Source organism: Phocoena sinus, chromosome 5 (assembly GCF_008692025.1).
Source record: "Phocoena sinus isolate mPhoSin1 chromosome 5, mPhoSin1.pri, whole genome shotgun sequence".
Taxonomy (NCBI): domain Eukaryota; kingdom Metazoa; phylum Chordata; class Mammalia; order Artiodactyla; family Phocoenidae; genus Phocoena; species Phocoena sinus.
Window position 1 is genome coordinate 72,543,126 of NC_045767.1, and position 14,720 is coordinate 72,557,845.

The following is a 14,720-nucleotide window of genomic DNA, read 5'->3' on the forward strand; positions in this document are numbered from 1 at the left end:
AAACTCAAGGAGAGGGAAATCCTATGTCTATGTGTCTGCCCATATTTTTGCTTACCTTGTTCTTTCTTCTTTTCTGATATTCCAGGTTTCCATGTTTTTATCATTTTCTTTCTGTTTATAGAATCTGTTTAGCTGGGGATTTTGGGGGGGAGGGGAGTCTGCTGGCCACAAATTGTGTTGGTTTTCTTTTGTCTGAGAATGTCTTGATTTTTCCCTTAGTTCTTCTGGGATATTTTCTCTGAGTATAGGATTCTGGGTTGACATTTCTTTTAACTCTTGAAAAATATTTGCTACTTTTCTCCTGGCCTCTGAGGGCTATGATGCGAAATCCACTGTTGTTAGAATTCATTTTCCCCTATAGGTTAGGTATTATTTCTTTCTCTGATTTCAAGGTTTTTTCTTGTGTTTCATTTTCAGAAGTTTATAACTATGATGTGTCTTGGCATGGATTGCTTTGGATTTACCTAGTTGGTGTTCTCCTAGTTTTTTGAATCTGCAGGTTTATGTCCTTTGACAAATATGGGAAGTTTTCGTATATGGGAAGTCATTATTTCTCACAGTACTTTTTGTCCTCTCTTTCTCCTTTCCTCCCAGTACTCCATTGGCAAGAAAATGTGGGTCTTTTCTTGTAGTCCCACAGGTCCCCAAAAATTCTGTTCAGTTGTTTTTTTTTTTATTGAAGTAGTTGATTTATAGTGTTTTGTTAATTTCTACTGTACAGCAGAGTGATTCACTTATATATATATACACACACATTCTTTTAAAAATTCTTCTTCATTATGGTTTATCACAGGATATTGAATTTAGTTCCTTGTGTTATACAGTAGGACCTTGTTGTTTATCCATTCTAGATATAATGGTTTGCATCTGCTAATCCCGAACTCCCAATCCATCCCTCCCCTACTGCCCTCTCCCTTGGCAACCACAAGTCTTTTCTCTGTCTGTGAGTCTGTTAATGTTTCGTAAATAGGTTCATTTGTGTCATATTTTAGATTCCACATATAAGTAATATCATATGGTATCTGTGTTTCTCTTTCTGATAATCATACTTAGTTATATTATCGTACTTAGTATGATAATCTCTAAGTCCATCCATGTTGCTGAAAATGGCATTATTTCATTCTTTTTTTTTTTTTTTTTTTTTTGCGTACATGGGCCTCTCACTGTTGTGGCCTCTCCCGTTGTGGAGCACAGGCTCCGGACGCACAGGCTCAGCGGCCATGGCTCACAGGCCCAGCCGCTCCGTGGCACATGGAATCCTCCCGGACCAAGGTCCGAACCTGCGTTCCCTGCATCGACAGGCGGACTCCCAACCACTGCGCCACCAGGGAAGCCCTATTTCATTCTTTTTTACAGCTGAGTAGTATACCATTGTATATATTTAACACATCTTGTTTATCCATTCATTGTTGATGGACATTTAGGTTGTTTCCATGTCTTGGCTATTGTGAATAGTGCTGCTATGAATATAGGGGTGCATGTATCCTTTTGAATTGTAGTTTTATCCAGATATATGCCCAGGAGTGGGATTGCTGGATCATATGCTAGATATATTTTTAGTTTTTTGAGGAACTTCCATACTGTTTTCCAAGGTGGCTGCACCAACTTACATTCCCACAAATACTGTAGGAGGGTTCCCTTTTCTCTACACCCTCTCTAGCACTTGTTATTTGTGGACTCTTTAATGATGACCCTGTGACCCTGACCAGTGTGAGGTGGTACCTCATTGTAGTTTTGATTTGCATTTCTCTAATAATTAGCGATGTTGAGTTTCGTTTCATGTGCCTATTGGCTATCTGTATGTCTTCTTTGGAGAAATGTCTATTTAGGTCTTCTGCCCATTTTTCAATTGGGTTGTTTCAATTGTTTTTTGTTGTTGAGCTGTATGAGCTGTTTGTATAGTTTGGAAATTAAGCCCTTGTCCGTCACATCATCTGCAAATATTTTCTCCCATTCTGCAGGCTGTCTTTTTGTTTTGTTTATGGCTTCCTTTGCTGTACAAAAGCTTGTAAGCTTGATTAGGTCCTATTTGTTTATTTTCACTTTTATTTCTATTTCATTGGGAGGCTTTTTTTTTTTTTAAGTCTATTTTTTCTATGTTCAAATTGGGTAATTTCTTTTGTTCTGTCTTGCAGTTCACTGGCATTCCCCCAGCCCCCATTTTGCTACTGAGCTCATCCACTGAGTTTTTTATTTTGGTTAATGCATTTTTAAGTTTTAAAATTTACATTTGATTCCCATTTCTCTGTGTCTTCTATTTATTTGTTGAGACTTTGTATTTTTGCATATTTCAAGTGTTAAGAATTACTCATTCAAAAAATTTTATGATAGCTACTTTATTTTTTTTAATATCTTTATTGGAGTATAATTGCTTTACAATGTTATGTTAGTTTATGCTGTACAACAAAGTGAATCAGCTATATGTATACATGTATCCCCATATCCCCTCCCTCTTGAGCCTCCCTCCCACCCTTCCTATCCCACCCCTCTAGGTGGTCACTTAACACCGAGCTGATCTTCCTGTGCTATGCAGCAGCTTCCCACTAGCTATCTATTTTACATTTGGTAGTGTATATTTGTCAGTGCTACTCTCTCACTTCGTCCCAGCTTCCCCTCCCCTCCCTGTGTTCTCAAGTCTGTTCTCTACATCTGTGTCTTTATTACTGCCCTGCCACTAGGTTCTTCAGTACTGTTGATTTAGATTCCTTATATGTGATACCTACTTTAAAATCTTTGTCAAATAATTCTAACGTCTCTGTCATCTTGGTGTTCACATCTCTTGATTGTATTTCTTTATTTAGTTTAAGATCTTCCTGGTTCTTGGTATGATAAATTTTTTTTTAAATTGAAATCTGGACATTTTCAGATCATGAGAGTCTAGATCTTATTTAAACCTACCCTTTTATGAAAGGGTATGTCTTTCTCTGACACCACTCAGGCATTTGGTGGATATGGGGCAGGGGATTTCATTACTGCTATGGGAATAGACGCACAGGTTCCCCACTCAGTTCCTGTTGACACCCAAGGGGGAGGAACTGACTGGGTGGAGGTAGAAATTTTGGCTCCCCATATGGTCTCCACTGAAACTGTGTTGAGGGTGGTCTTACTACCAGTGAGCAATCATGAAAGTCCTGACTCTCTATTAGTCCTCCTCTGACACCAACCCAAGAGGAGGGAAAAGAGCACCTCATTACTTCCTTCTCTCTTACCTCCCTGGATAAGGTGTTTGTAGGCCTTGTTCAGTCTCAAAAGGATAGAAGTCCAGGCTCCCCACTAGCCTTTGTTGGCATTGGTGACAGTAGTGCCACAGTTTTTTCTGTTGTGTTTGGCTGGAGCAGAGCAGTTATCTAAAAGTTTTCTTTCCTAGTCCTTTGGCTAGAGAGAGCAGATTTTTTTTTTGGTCTGTCATACCCAAAGGTCTTTTTGGGTTGCTGCCTTCTTCAGCTTTAATCTGGGATATATGAGGCAAAAGAAAATCCTGGGAACTCATTACCATGTCATCTCTCAGATCTCAGGGTTCCTGGGTAGTGTTTCTTCTCTCCATGTTTCAGTCTTATGTCTGTTTTATATACAGAGCCCACGGTCTTAAATTATACTTACTGGGAGAAATAGGGAAAAGTTCATCTATTCCATTTTCCAAGTGGAAGTCTGAGATTCACATTCTTAAAAAATTTCAGGAGACAACCATTTCCCTGGCATAACTATTAATAGTTAAAATGGTGGTCAGAAGTTTTTCCAGAGGAAAAGGCTTTCACAAAGCCTATTTTCAAGATAAGCTTTGGTGAGACATTCCAAACATTATAGATATATTCCAGTATTTATAAAGCTGTGATGTAGAAATGAAGCACTCTCAGGGACTTCCCTGGCGGCACAGTGGTTAAGACTCTGTGCTCCCAATGCAGGGGGCCCGGGTTCGATCCTTGGTCAGGGAACTAGATCCCACATGCATGTGGCAACTAAGAGTTCACATGCCACAACTAAGGAGCCCATGAGCCGCAACTAAGGAGCCTGCCTGCTGCAACTAAGACCTGGTGCAAGCAAATAAATAAATACTATTAAAAAAAAAAGAAAGAAAGAAATGAAACACTGTCAGCCTCATCAAGATGATCTGCCTAATTTCAGCATACCCTCTACATCAGTCACCATAAGAAAGAAGCCTAGGACTCCTTGGTCGTCTCTCACCTACTAGATTGTCGTTCACAATGTCTTAGTGAATCTCTTAACCTGACCTCATTTCTGTCTATCCCCAGCTCTCCAGACTTTTCCAAAATACTCCTTGAAACTCAGTGATCCTCCTCTGAACTTCACTGTTCTTGCCTCCTATCTGAAACCTGCATCCCCACCAAAACAAAATCCCAGTCAAAAGGCTGCCAAGTATGATAAAAAAAACTAGGACTGAAGGTGGCTTTTCTGGAGTTGGTACTGGAAGGAGCAGGTCTAGGCACCACCCTTAGATAGTGGCTAGAGGATAACTTAGACATAGAGTCTCAGTTATTCAGTGAGCTTCCAGGAAGACAGTGAAACAACTTGGGCAGAGACAAAGGTGGGACTGCAGGGAATAGAATTGAGAAAACACTTTCATAGTCACCTATAGAAAGGGGAAGATGGATTATATAAGTAAAAAAAAAAAAAAAAAACTTCTGTGAAGATCATGGAATTTGCAATTCAGGGTACTTGGATCCTGTGGACATCTTGTCTTCAGTTTTCTACCAGAAGAGACTGTAACAGTTTGTTGGATATAATTGATTCAAGATATAATTGGTTCATAATTATTCTCAATTATGGCCTTACTTTAGAGCCCCTTATGGAGTTTTTGGGGGGTTTTCGGTTTTTTTTTTTTTTTGGCTGCACCCTGCAGCATCCAGAACTTCCCCAACCAGGGATTGAACCTGCACCCACTGCAGTGGAAGCATGGGGAAGCGCGGAGTCTTAACCACTAGACCACAAGGGAAGTCCTGGAGTTTTTTTTTTTTTTAATCAGCTTTACTCAGGTGGAATTTTAAATGCACAATTTTAATTACAAGAGTATACATTCATGCAGCCAGCCTAGTAAAGTTATCGAACATTTACATCATCCCCCAAAGTTTTTTTTGTACTTCCTCCCAGTCAGTTCTCCCAGCCTCAGGCAAATATCTGATTTGTGCTTAGTTACTGTAAGTTAGATTTGCCTAATTTTTGAGAATCATCCTTGTTGTATCAGCAGTTTTCTCCTCTTTGTTGCTGAGCGGTATTCTGTTGTATGGATATACCACAATTTGTTTACCTATTCACCTGCTGATGGACATTTGAGCTATGTCCAACTGAATGGAGTATTCTATAAGTGTCAGGTCAGCTTGATTGATGGTGTTGGTCATGTCTTTGTCCTTTCTGATTTTCTACCTATTTGTTTCATCTATTACTAAGGAGTGTTGAAATATCTAACTAATTATGGACTTTTTTAGTTCCTTTCAGTTATGTCTGTTTCATGTGTTTTGTATATTTGTTTTGGGGTATACATAGCTAGTATTCTTATGTCCTCTTGCTGAATCGACCCCTTTAACTTTATGAACTCTATCTCTGATGGTAATTGCTTTCTGATATTATTATAAACACTCCATCTTTTTCATAATCGGTTTTGTATAAGGTAACTTTTTCTATCCTTTTACTTTTAACCTGTGTCTTTATATCTAAAATGTGTTTCTTTTAGATAGCATGTTGCTCTTGCTTTTTTGTCCATACTGGCAATATTTACCTTTTAATTGGAGTGATCACTATTCACGTTTAATGCAGTTATTAATATGGTTGGTTTAAAATCTGTCTCACAACTTGTTTTCTCTTTGTCTCTTCAGATTTTTGTTCCTTTTCTCCTTTGCTTTCAGTCTTTTGGAATATCTGAGTACTTTTTATATACTACATTTTATTTTCACAGTTGGCTTACTTTCTATCTCTTTTTTTTTTTCTTTTTATTAAGTGGTTGCTTTAGAGTGTACAGTGTACATATTTAACTTATTACAGTTATCTTCAAGTAATATACCACTTCACTTATAATGTAAGAACCTCAGAATAGTATATTTCCATTCCTTCCCATTTTTTGTGCTACATTTATCATTTACTTTTACTCTCTTTATATATATTATATTAAATCACAGAGAATGTTTTTGTTAGTTTTAGTTTACAGAGTTATCTTTTAGTGAAATTAAAAATGATTTATTAAAGATCTTTTATGTTTCCCAAAATATTTACCATTCCTGGCACTGTTCATTGCTTTATGCAGATCAGGGTTACCATTTGGTATCATTTTCCTTCTGCCTGAAGAACTTCCTTTAGTATTTCTGTTAGTGAAAGACTTGCTGGCAACAAATATTCTCAGATTTTGTTTGTCTTTAGAAGTCTTTGCTTTGATGTTAGTTTTGAATGATAATTTTGCTGGATATAGAACTCTAGATCGAAGTCTGAGTTTTTTGGGGTTTTTTTTTACATCTTTGTTAGAGTATAATTGCTTTACAATGGTGTGTTAGTTTCTGCTTTATAACAAAGTGAATCAGTTATACATATGCATATGTTCCCATATCTCTTCCCTCTTGCGTCTCCCTCCCTCCCACCCTCCCTATCCCACCCCTCCAGGCGGTCACAAAGCACAGAGCTGATCTCCCTGTGCTATGCGGCTGCTTCCCACTAGCTATCTGTTTTACATTTGGTAGTGTGTATATGTTCATGCCTCTCTTTTGCTTTGTCGCAGCTTACCCTTCCACCTCCCCATATCCTCAAGTCCATTCTTTAGTAGGTCTGTGTCGGAAAAAAAAAAAAAGTTTGTTTTTTAAACTACTTAGATACTTGAGTTTATAGTTATCATCAAATTTGGAAGATTTTCAGCCATTCTTCAAATCTTTTCTGTCCCACTTACAACCCCTTTCATCTGGGACTCCAGTTGCATGTATTAGACCACATGATTTTGACGTGTAGATCAGTAAGGCTTTATCATTTCTTTTTTGAGTCTTTTTATTCTCTGTATGCTTTAGTTTAGATAATTCTTGTTATGTCTTCAGCTACCTCTTCTTCTGTAACATCTAAATTGTTATTAATTCCCATCCAGTGAACTTAGCACTTGGAATATATTATAAGTTTTTCATCTTTAAAAGTTCTATTGGGAATTCCCTGGCGGTCCAGTGGTTAGGACTGTGCTTCCACTGCAGGGGGCCCAGGTTCGATCCCTGTTCGGGAACTAAGATCCTGCAAGCTTTAGGGCATGGCTAATAATAATAACAATAATAATAGAAAAAATATTTTTTTAAAAAGTTCTATCTAGCTCTTTAAAAAAGCTTTTATTGGGCTTCCCTGGTGGCACAGTGGTTGAGAGTCCACCTGCAATGCTAGGGGACACAGGTTCGTGCCCCGGTCCGGGAAGATCCCACATGTCGTGGAGCGGCTGGGCCTGTGAGCCATGGCCACTGAGCCTGCGCGTCCGGAGCCTGTGCTCCGCAACGTGAGAGGCCCGCACACTGAAAAAAAAAAAAAAAAAAAAAAAAAGCTTTTATTACCTCACATTCGTATATGTTTTTTTATATCCTTAAGCTTATGTGTAACAGTTCTTTTTAAAGTCCTTGTGTGGTAATTCAGTCATTCCTGTGACTTCTTAATCTGTTTCTCTTGACTAATTTTTATCCTAGTTTTGGTTATCATTTTACTATTTCTTTATATGTCTACTAATGTTTTATTGGTTAGTGGACATTGTGAAGTTTTATGTTCTGTGCTGGATTTTGTTACCTTCTTTTAAATTGTGTAGACTTTGTTGTGGTAAACAGGTAAGTTTTTTATGGGTTAGTTTAATCCTTTATAGCAGGGATCAGCAAACGTTTTCTTAATGGGCCCAATAGTAAATATTTTAGGATTGTGGGTGATATGGTCTCTGTTGTAAATTTTCAGCTACTCTTGTAGCTGGAAAGCAGCCATAGACAATACAGAAACACATGAGTATTGCCATATTCTAATAAAATTTTTTTTAAAAAAGCATTTTACTTTCCCATGGTGGTAGCTTGCTGACCCCTGTTTTAGTGGCTTGTTTTTAAGTTTTGTTTGAGTGGATTTGGGGTAGCTTTATTCTAGAACTAGTTTATTTCTTTTGGAGTGTCCCCTGATTGCCCTGGGTGTTTGACAAGGATTCTCTGATCTAATTGGTTGAAACTCAGATGTTTCCTAGTCCTGTATGAGCTTTGGAAACTGTTCGGTTTACAGTGCTCCAGGCCTCCTTTGCCCAGTGTCATGGAGCTTCACTTGGTGCATGCACAGCTCAATATTCCAGCAAAGGTTCAAGCAGACCTCTAAGCTGAGTTATATAGGTCTTCTGGAGCACCTCCCTCCTCTAAGGTAATCTTCCCCTCAGATTCCAAGTTTAGTCTTCTCAAGTCAGCAAGATAACTTTGATCTACTCTGGATCCTCCTCCTCACTCTATAATCCAAGCCCCCCCCCCCCCAAAAAAAATAAGCCAGGGTGCCAGTAGAGCTCACCACATTTATTTTCCCTCTCTCAGGGATTACAGTCCCATACTGCCTGTTGTCCAATATTTGAAAACTGTTCTTATGTATCTTAACTGGGTAAGCCCTGTCCTGTTTTTGTCAACATGGTTGGAAGTGCCTATGGTGGTTTTAAAATAAATATCTTGATTTCCATTCCAGACTAGATTCTCTAGGGGTGGTGCCTAGGCTCCCCCCTCACCCCGCCAACCTTTTTTTAAAGTTTCTTCGGATTCTGACACACAGTCAAACTTTCTTCTACTCATATCCTTGGCAAACTAATGGAGGTTGAGAGAGAATATGGTGACTCTGATTCATTTCTCCCCTGCACTCTCTTCCCTTCCTCTCCCCACCCCCCACCGCCCAATTCACTCTGAACCTCACCCCAGAGTTCTTTGCTAGGTAAAGCATGTTAAGGTAATATTTTTTATTTATATTGTATATAGCCATTCATGGGCATTTGAAGAAACCTTCCAGAGATGATTTATCCAAATAGGATAAACAGGAAAGGATGAATGTCCCCCAGGACATCTGAACTTACAATGCTAAGGGACCACTACAAGAATAAAGTTTATTTGAAGTCTTATTTTGACTTAAAAATTAATGCAAATTGTACATTTAATTCTTTCATATATCATTATTTGTTTCAAAATGTATTTTAAATAACCACTTAGTAGAATTGACATTCCAGCAAAATGTACCATCTTTATCCTGTGACATCATATACCTCTTGATATGCCCCTAACTAGATTTATAACTTCCCTACTTGGTGAAGCACAACAATAGAAGCAGGTTTAGTTTCTAAATTATAAGTTACACTATGGATGATGCAGGACTTGGAGGTACACTCTCCAGATACTAGATACATGTTTACATGAATGTTTCTTTGAGGGGAAAGTGTGTTTCAAATTCCAGTCAGCTGTCTAGTAGTCAGCATTTTTTTCACCTCTAGAATATGGCTCAGGTTGGTTTCCACAGTAAAACAGAATGCTGCAGTGCCTTTTCTGGTTTTGTAGATTCCTAGCTGATCTAGTTAAAACACTGTTGTCAAGGATAGTTGCAATCCTCTGAGTAAGGACTTGGTTACTTAAGCGCTACCAGTGATCGATCGATCTATCTATCTATCTCCCTAGAAATATTCTTTATTCCTTGCATTTCTGTAGAGTGAGTTTTCATGAATACAGATGTACTGGTGCCCAGTCATAAAGCAGTGGTTTCACTTGCACTTGGTTTCCACTGAAAACATTGATTTTTCTTTGCCATTCTACAGTACCTTCTCCAGGCAAATTCCGCTCCCCTGCAGCACCATCTCCTTTGGCTCTCCGGCAACCAGTAAAAGCATTTAGTAACCATGGCTCTGGTTCTCCTGGTAGCCAAGAAACAACACAACTCATGCAAACCACCTCCTCACCTGGGCCTCCCATGGTTCAGAACACAGTCCCAGCAAATCCTCCCAGCAATATCAACAGCACTACTCTAACCAGACCTGCAGGGACAACTGTGATGAGAAGTGGCTTGCCCAGACCCAGTGCCCCTTCTGCTGGGGGTATACCAGTGCCTCGCAGCAAACTTGCACAGCCTGTTCGCAGGTAAGTGGCAAATGCCCTGCTTTGATCTTCTTGAGCATAGGGAAGTGGGTAGACTGGAATTATCCTCATCTCTGCATTTGATAGTGAAGATCAAGAGTCCTAGTGGGTTCCCACTAGCATCTTAGTACAATTTGAATAAAACATTACTTTCCTTACTTAAGAAATTCTCACTTGGGACATAGGGGTATTATATCACTTTGTTACAGGTTAAATTTGCCCAGATGCCTAACATGACTAAGTATCTTGGTGAACTTCTAGAAAAAATTGTTAGAACCACTTCATTTGGATGTGGTATTTGTTCATTTTGAATATATTGATATTCAATAAAGATACTAAAAGCATAATAGAACCTAGAATGAGATTTAAGATAAAACTTCTAGCCATCAGGTCTGAGTATGTAATCCAGGAGGGTGGTTTTCAAACCTTGCTACAATTCAGAATCTTCTGTGGAATTTATGTAAATATAGAGGCCTAAGTTTTACCCACAGAGAGGAGATCTGGTATGAAGCCCAAAATCTGTAGGTATGCTGTTTTTAAATTTGTTTGTTTAATCTTCAGGTGATTCTGAGCCTAGCCAGGTTTGGAACCATGTATCTGTAGTCTTCATCTACCTTTCAGAAATGTGCTTACCACTATCAGTAAACTTAGGTGTCAAATATAATTAAACTTGAAATATTTATTTGCATGAAAAAAGTGCTTTTGTGCTGTAAGCATTGAAACTGAATTACCCATACCTCTTTTATTCTAAGATAACATATTACATTTCTGAATTCAATAGAGTATAACAGCTTTTTGCTACGTACTATGCTAAATAACATATCTGTACCTTATTTAGTTTTTACAATAGCTTTAAACATGTAGGTACTGTTATTATGCCTATTTTTCAGAGGAGAATATTAAAATTTAATGAGGTTAAGTAATTTACCTAAGACTTCAGCTAGTAAGACCTTCAGTTCTAAGTATGTCTGACTTCAGAGTCCTTTTAAGCACTGTCCCATTCTGCCTCTCTCGTGATGGTGACACTACGCCTCTAATATCACATTCATTAATTTGCCCCTCAAATAAATAAGTAAATAATAAGCTTGGTGATCCATTCAGTTGGAAAAGACAAGACAATCTTTTCTCTTACTCAAGTGGCTATGTTAACAAAAAAGAGGTTAGTGCAGTCACCTGATGCCCAGTGAAACTTGAAAGTTGTAGACATGTTGAGTGTGGGATGGTTGCGCTAATAGCTTTTTAGAGCTTTGATCTCAGCAGTGCCCTAGAACATTGGATCGTGATGCCACCTGCAAAGTAATTAATATATGTGGAAGATAAAATGGTAATGTTCCATTAAAACTTGCAAATCACCTTATAAATTGCTTTATTTCAGATCCTTGCCAGCTCCTAAAACCTACAGTAGCATGAAAGATGACAGTTGGAAAGATGGCTGTTATTGACCAGCAAAGACAAGAATGCAGAGTCCACAGCTTCATGGATACCCCTTCACCAGGCTAAGAGACAACTTTTATATGCAGACTGTTCAGATAAGACTCTTGGGATTTATAAAATCCCAGCCCTCTCTGTCTTAATTAGCACAAGTTGACAGAGATGATCAAGCAGCACTTTAATGACATTTAACATCAGATGTGTTTGGTAATCATACAATCACTCTCCACGGAATCACTTTTAGTTTTGTTTAATAGAAACTAGGTTGATTTTTTAATATTTGACAGAGGCCAATATCTGGGCAAAAAACTAATGGATGCCAAAGAGAAATGCCCATTTGTAAATGAGAGAGTACCTTTGTGCACAAGAAACTGGTGAATTCAAGCTATCCAAAACTTCACATTCAACCTAATTTACTGTATAAATAGTATCAATAAATATTTGTGTTAATGAGAACTAATATTCTGACTACTTATCTAAAATGTTTCACTAGTGTTTCACTAGTTCTCCAGGAAACTAGATTGAGATGGCAGGGGGGCAGGGTGGGAAGAAACCTGGGCTAGAGATTTAAAACATGATACCTAAATTTGGAAGGATCCTATAAGTTATTTTTGCAGATTCATTAGAAAAATTATTTTGTTTAATCTTAAGTTTTGGGTGTAGCTCACATATCACCACCACAAGTTAGTGTTACAGCATGCATCCATCATGTTGCATTGACACATCGGACTTCTGTGTGTTTGTTTTGATTGCCAAAAGGGCTTAATATCAGTTGTACAATCTTTCTAAACTTTATATCTCCTGGCTCAGGAAAGATAGCCTTTGCTATTGAAGCCAACTTCTTCACATGCTGTCATCTGTTACAGAACTAAGAGTTCTTGTTTTTATTAGCAGGTTTCCACGATGGGAAAGAGCAAGTAGTATGCGTGTTTATTCTTGATATAAATAACACCACCTCAGTGCTTACAACCTGGAACAAAACCATACAGTAAAACCGGGGAGGGAAATCTATGCACTTACCTTACAAAATCTCTGGTAATGACAGTTGTATTGTTACTATTAATTGACACAGTAGCCTATTATGTGGTGGGAAATTATAGCCTGCTGAATCCTACTTAAGTCGATCCACTTTAAACTAACTGTTTCAAAACATCCTTTGAAAATACTGCCCCTTTTAGATTCTGCCTGACATCAATTTTTTGCAGTTTTGGTAACAAATGAAACCTACTGCATACGACTCTAAGCTGTTAAACACTTGCTCTATGATGGCCCTTATGTATATCTTGGAAATCACTTATTTTGGTTTTTATTCGACTATTACCAGACTAAAACTTCCTTCTTCAGCAGGCTTCTCATTTTTCATGGTGAAGTCTGTTTTTAAGTATTTAATTTGAACAGCTCTAAAATATTGGCAGCTGGGTCACTAAAGGATTTTAGATATTTGAACATAAGTTCATTTCCTATTAGTCAAACACATTCTGTAAGTTGGCAAAAGAAATTGAGAGAGAAATGGGAAGCTTATATTCAGGATAGCACTGAGGTTGATAGGTTGAGAGAATGATAAAACTTTTAAAACCAAGACCCCTGTTCTGCCATGATGGACCCCATGGTAGTCTTTATTAGCTTGACCAGTAGGGAGTCATTCAGTTAGCACAAACAGCTGGAGATTCAAAATGCCAGTGCTAATGTATTTTGGTGTTTCATGCAAGGAAGAAATTTTATCCATGGATTTGAGGGTGATGGGGATGGGTCAGGAAAGGATGGCGCCAGAATTCCACATGATGATGAACTTAAAAATGTTGCTTTTCAGAGGAAGATAAAGCATCTGTTTTGGGTAGAGGGGTATCGCATGTAAAAATCTAAGTAAGTAAAAGAAAGAACTAGCCACTGTCTCTTTTTGAAACCACATATACACAAAAGAAAATAGGTCTCAGTTTTCAGTGCAACATTGGAAAAAAAAATGCTGCAATCTACTAATTAAAAGGAATTTTAACCCTATTACAAAACACCCATTACATTTTTAAGTTAGATTATCAGTTTCAAAAGGAATATTCAGGTTATTTAACTTTGTTTTTAAATGGCTGCATCAGAAAAAACATGTCTATTTTTTTTTAATTAAAATATTTCATCACTTGTTAAAAACATATTTGGATCTGAGTTGGGTAAAGTATTATTTTACCTGCTGTTGTACTACCACAGACTATTGGCTTTTAGTTTCCTAAAGAGAAAAATTGCCTATTTACTAGAAAGCCTTTGTGTATTGCCAATTTTTCTGTTTGGGAAAAATCTAAGGATTCACTGTGGTTAGTCTTACAGATGAAGTGTGGATTTGATAAACTAGTGCCTATGATTTTAACTTATGTTTGATATATAGTAGTAAGGGTTTTATGAATGTTGATTATTTTTTTGTGCCAACAGCCCAGAATTGTCACTTATATGTAAGCAGAAAGCTGTGAGCTCTGCTTCCAAAGTTATTTAATTTTCTCAGTGTTTGAATGTTATTTTTTGTAAGTGTGTTAATAAAAGTGTAAAGAATTGGAAAAAATATAAATATTCTTAACTCAAGCATTTGCTGGATCATTTTTCTACAAAACTTGTTTGTATAATATAAAACGCTCTCTGAAGGGTTGGCGTTTTTTGGTTTTCATACCCTGGAAATCACATTTTGTAATACTGGGGACCATTCATAATTGTCAGATACTTTTTTAAATTATTATCTCAGTACGTCATTTTTATAAAAAAGTTTTTCTGAAAGGAAATTAGATACATGTGTCCCCAGATGTTTGTATAACTCTAGAATGATCTAGACTATGTATATTTAACTTTTTATTGAATGTACAGGCGTCCATTTTTGACGTTATGCATGGTCCTTTTAGATCACATGAAGTTTGATTTGCAAAAACATTTCTATAGCCGAACTTGTATGTGTGGTTGCCTCCTTAATAAACAACCTGACCATAATGTTTATTATTAAATTTATATTTGTTTTTTTAAGTGTTTTATTAATTTCTGGGTATGGTAAGATCTGCCACCCCTTCCCACCAGTTGCCTACAATTGGTAATAATAAATAGCTCAGTTGATTTTTTAAAAACACAAACCCAAATCATATTGCCCTCCAGACTTGATCTCTGTGAGGTTGGAATATATCATGTTGTATTCTCTCTGCCCTAGTTATTTCATATGTGGATTATTTGGGGGTAAAATTTGTAGTT

At 37.5% G+C, this 14,720-nt stretch overlaps 1 protein-coding gene across 4 annotated transcripts in view; it reads left to right on the forward strand.

Moving 5' to 3' along the window:
- SLAIN2 (SLAIN motif family member 2) overlaps window positions 1-14,486 on the forward strand; it is an 81,945-nt gene extending 67,459 nt beyond the window's left edge. For 3 of the 4 annotated variants that reach the window (XM_032632848.1, XM_032632846.1, XM_032632847.1), the window contains 2 exons: window positions 9,761-10,079; window positions 11,452-14,486. In XM_032632848.1, coding sequence (XP_032488739.1) covers window positions 9,761-10,079; window positions 11,452-11,518 — 386 coding nt within the window. In that variant the 3' untranslated portion in view covers window positions 11,519-14,486. The remainder of the gene's footprint in view (window positions 1-9,760; window positions 10,080-11,451) is intronic. The other variant, XM_032632849.1, reaches the window with a different exon arrangement.
- The last annotated feature ends 234 nt before the right edge of the window (window positions 14,487-14,720 follow it).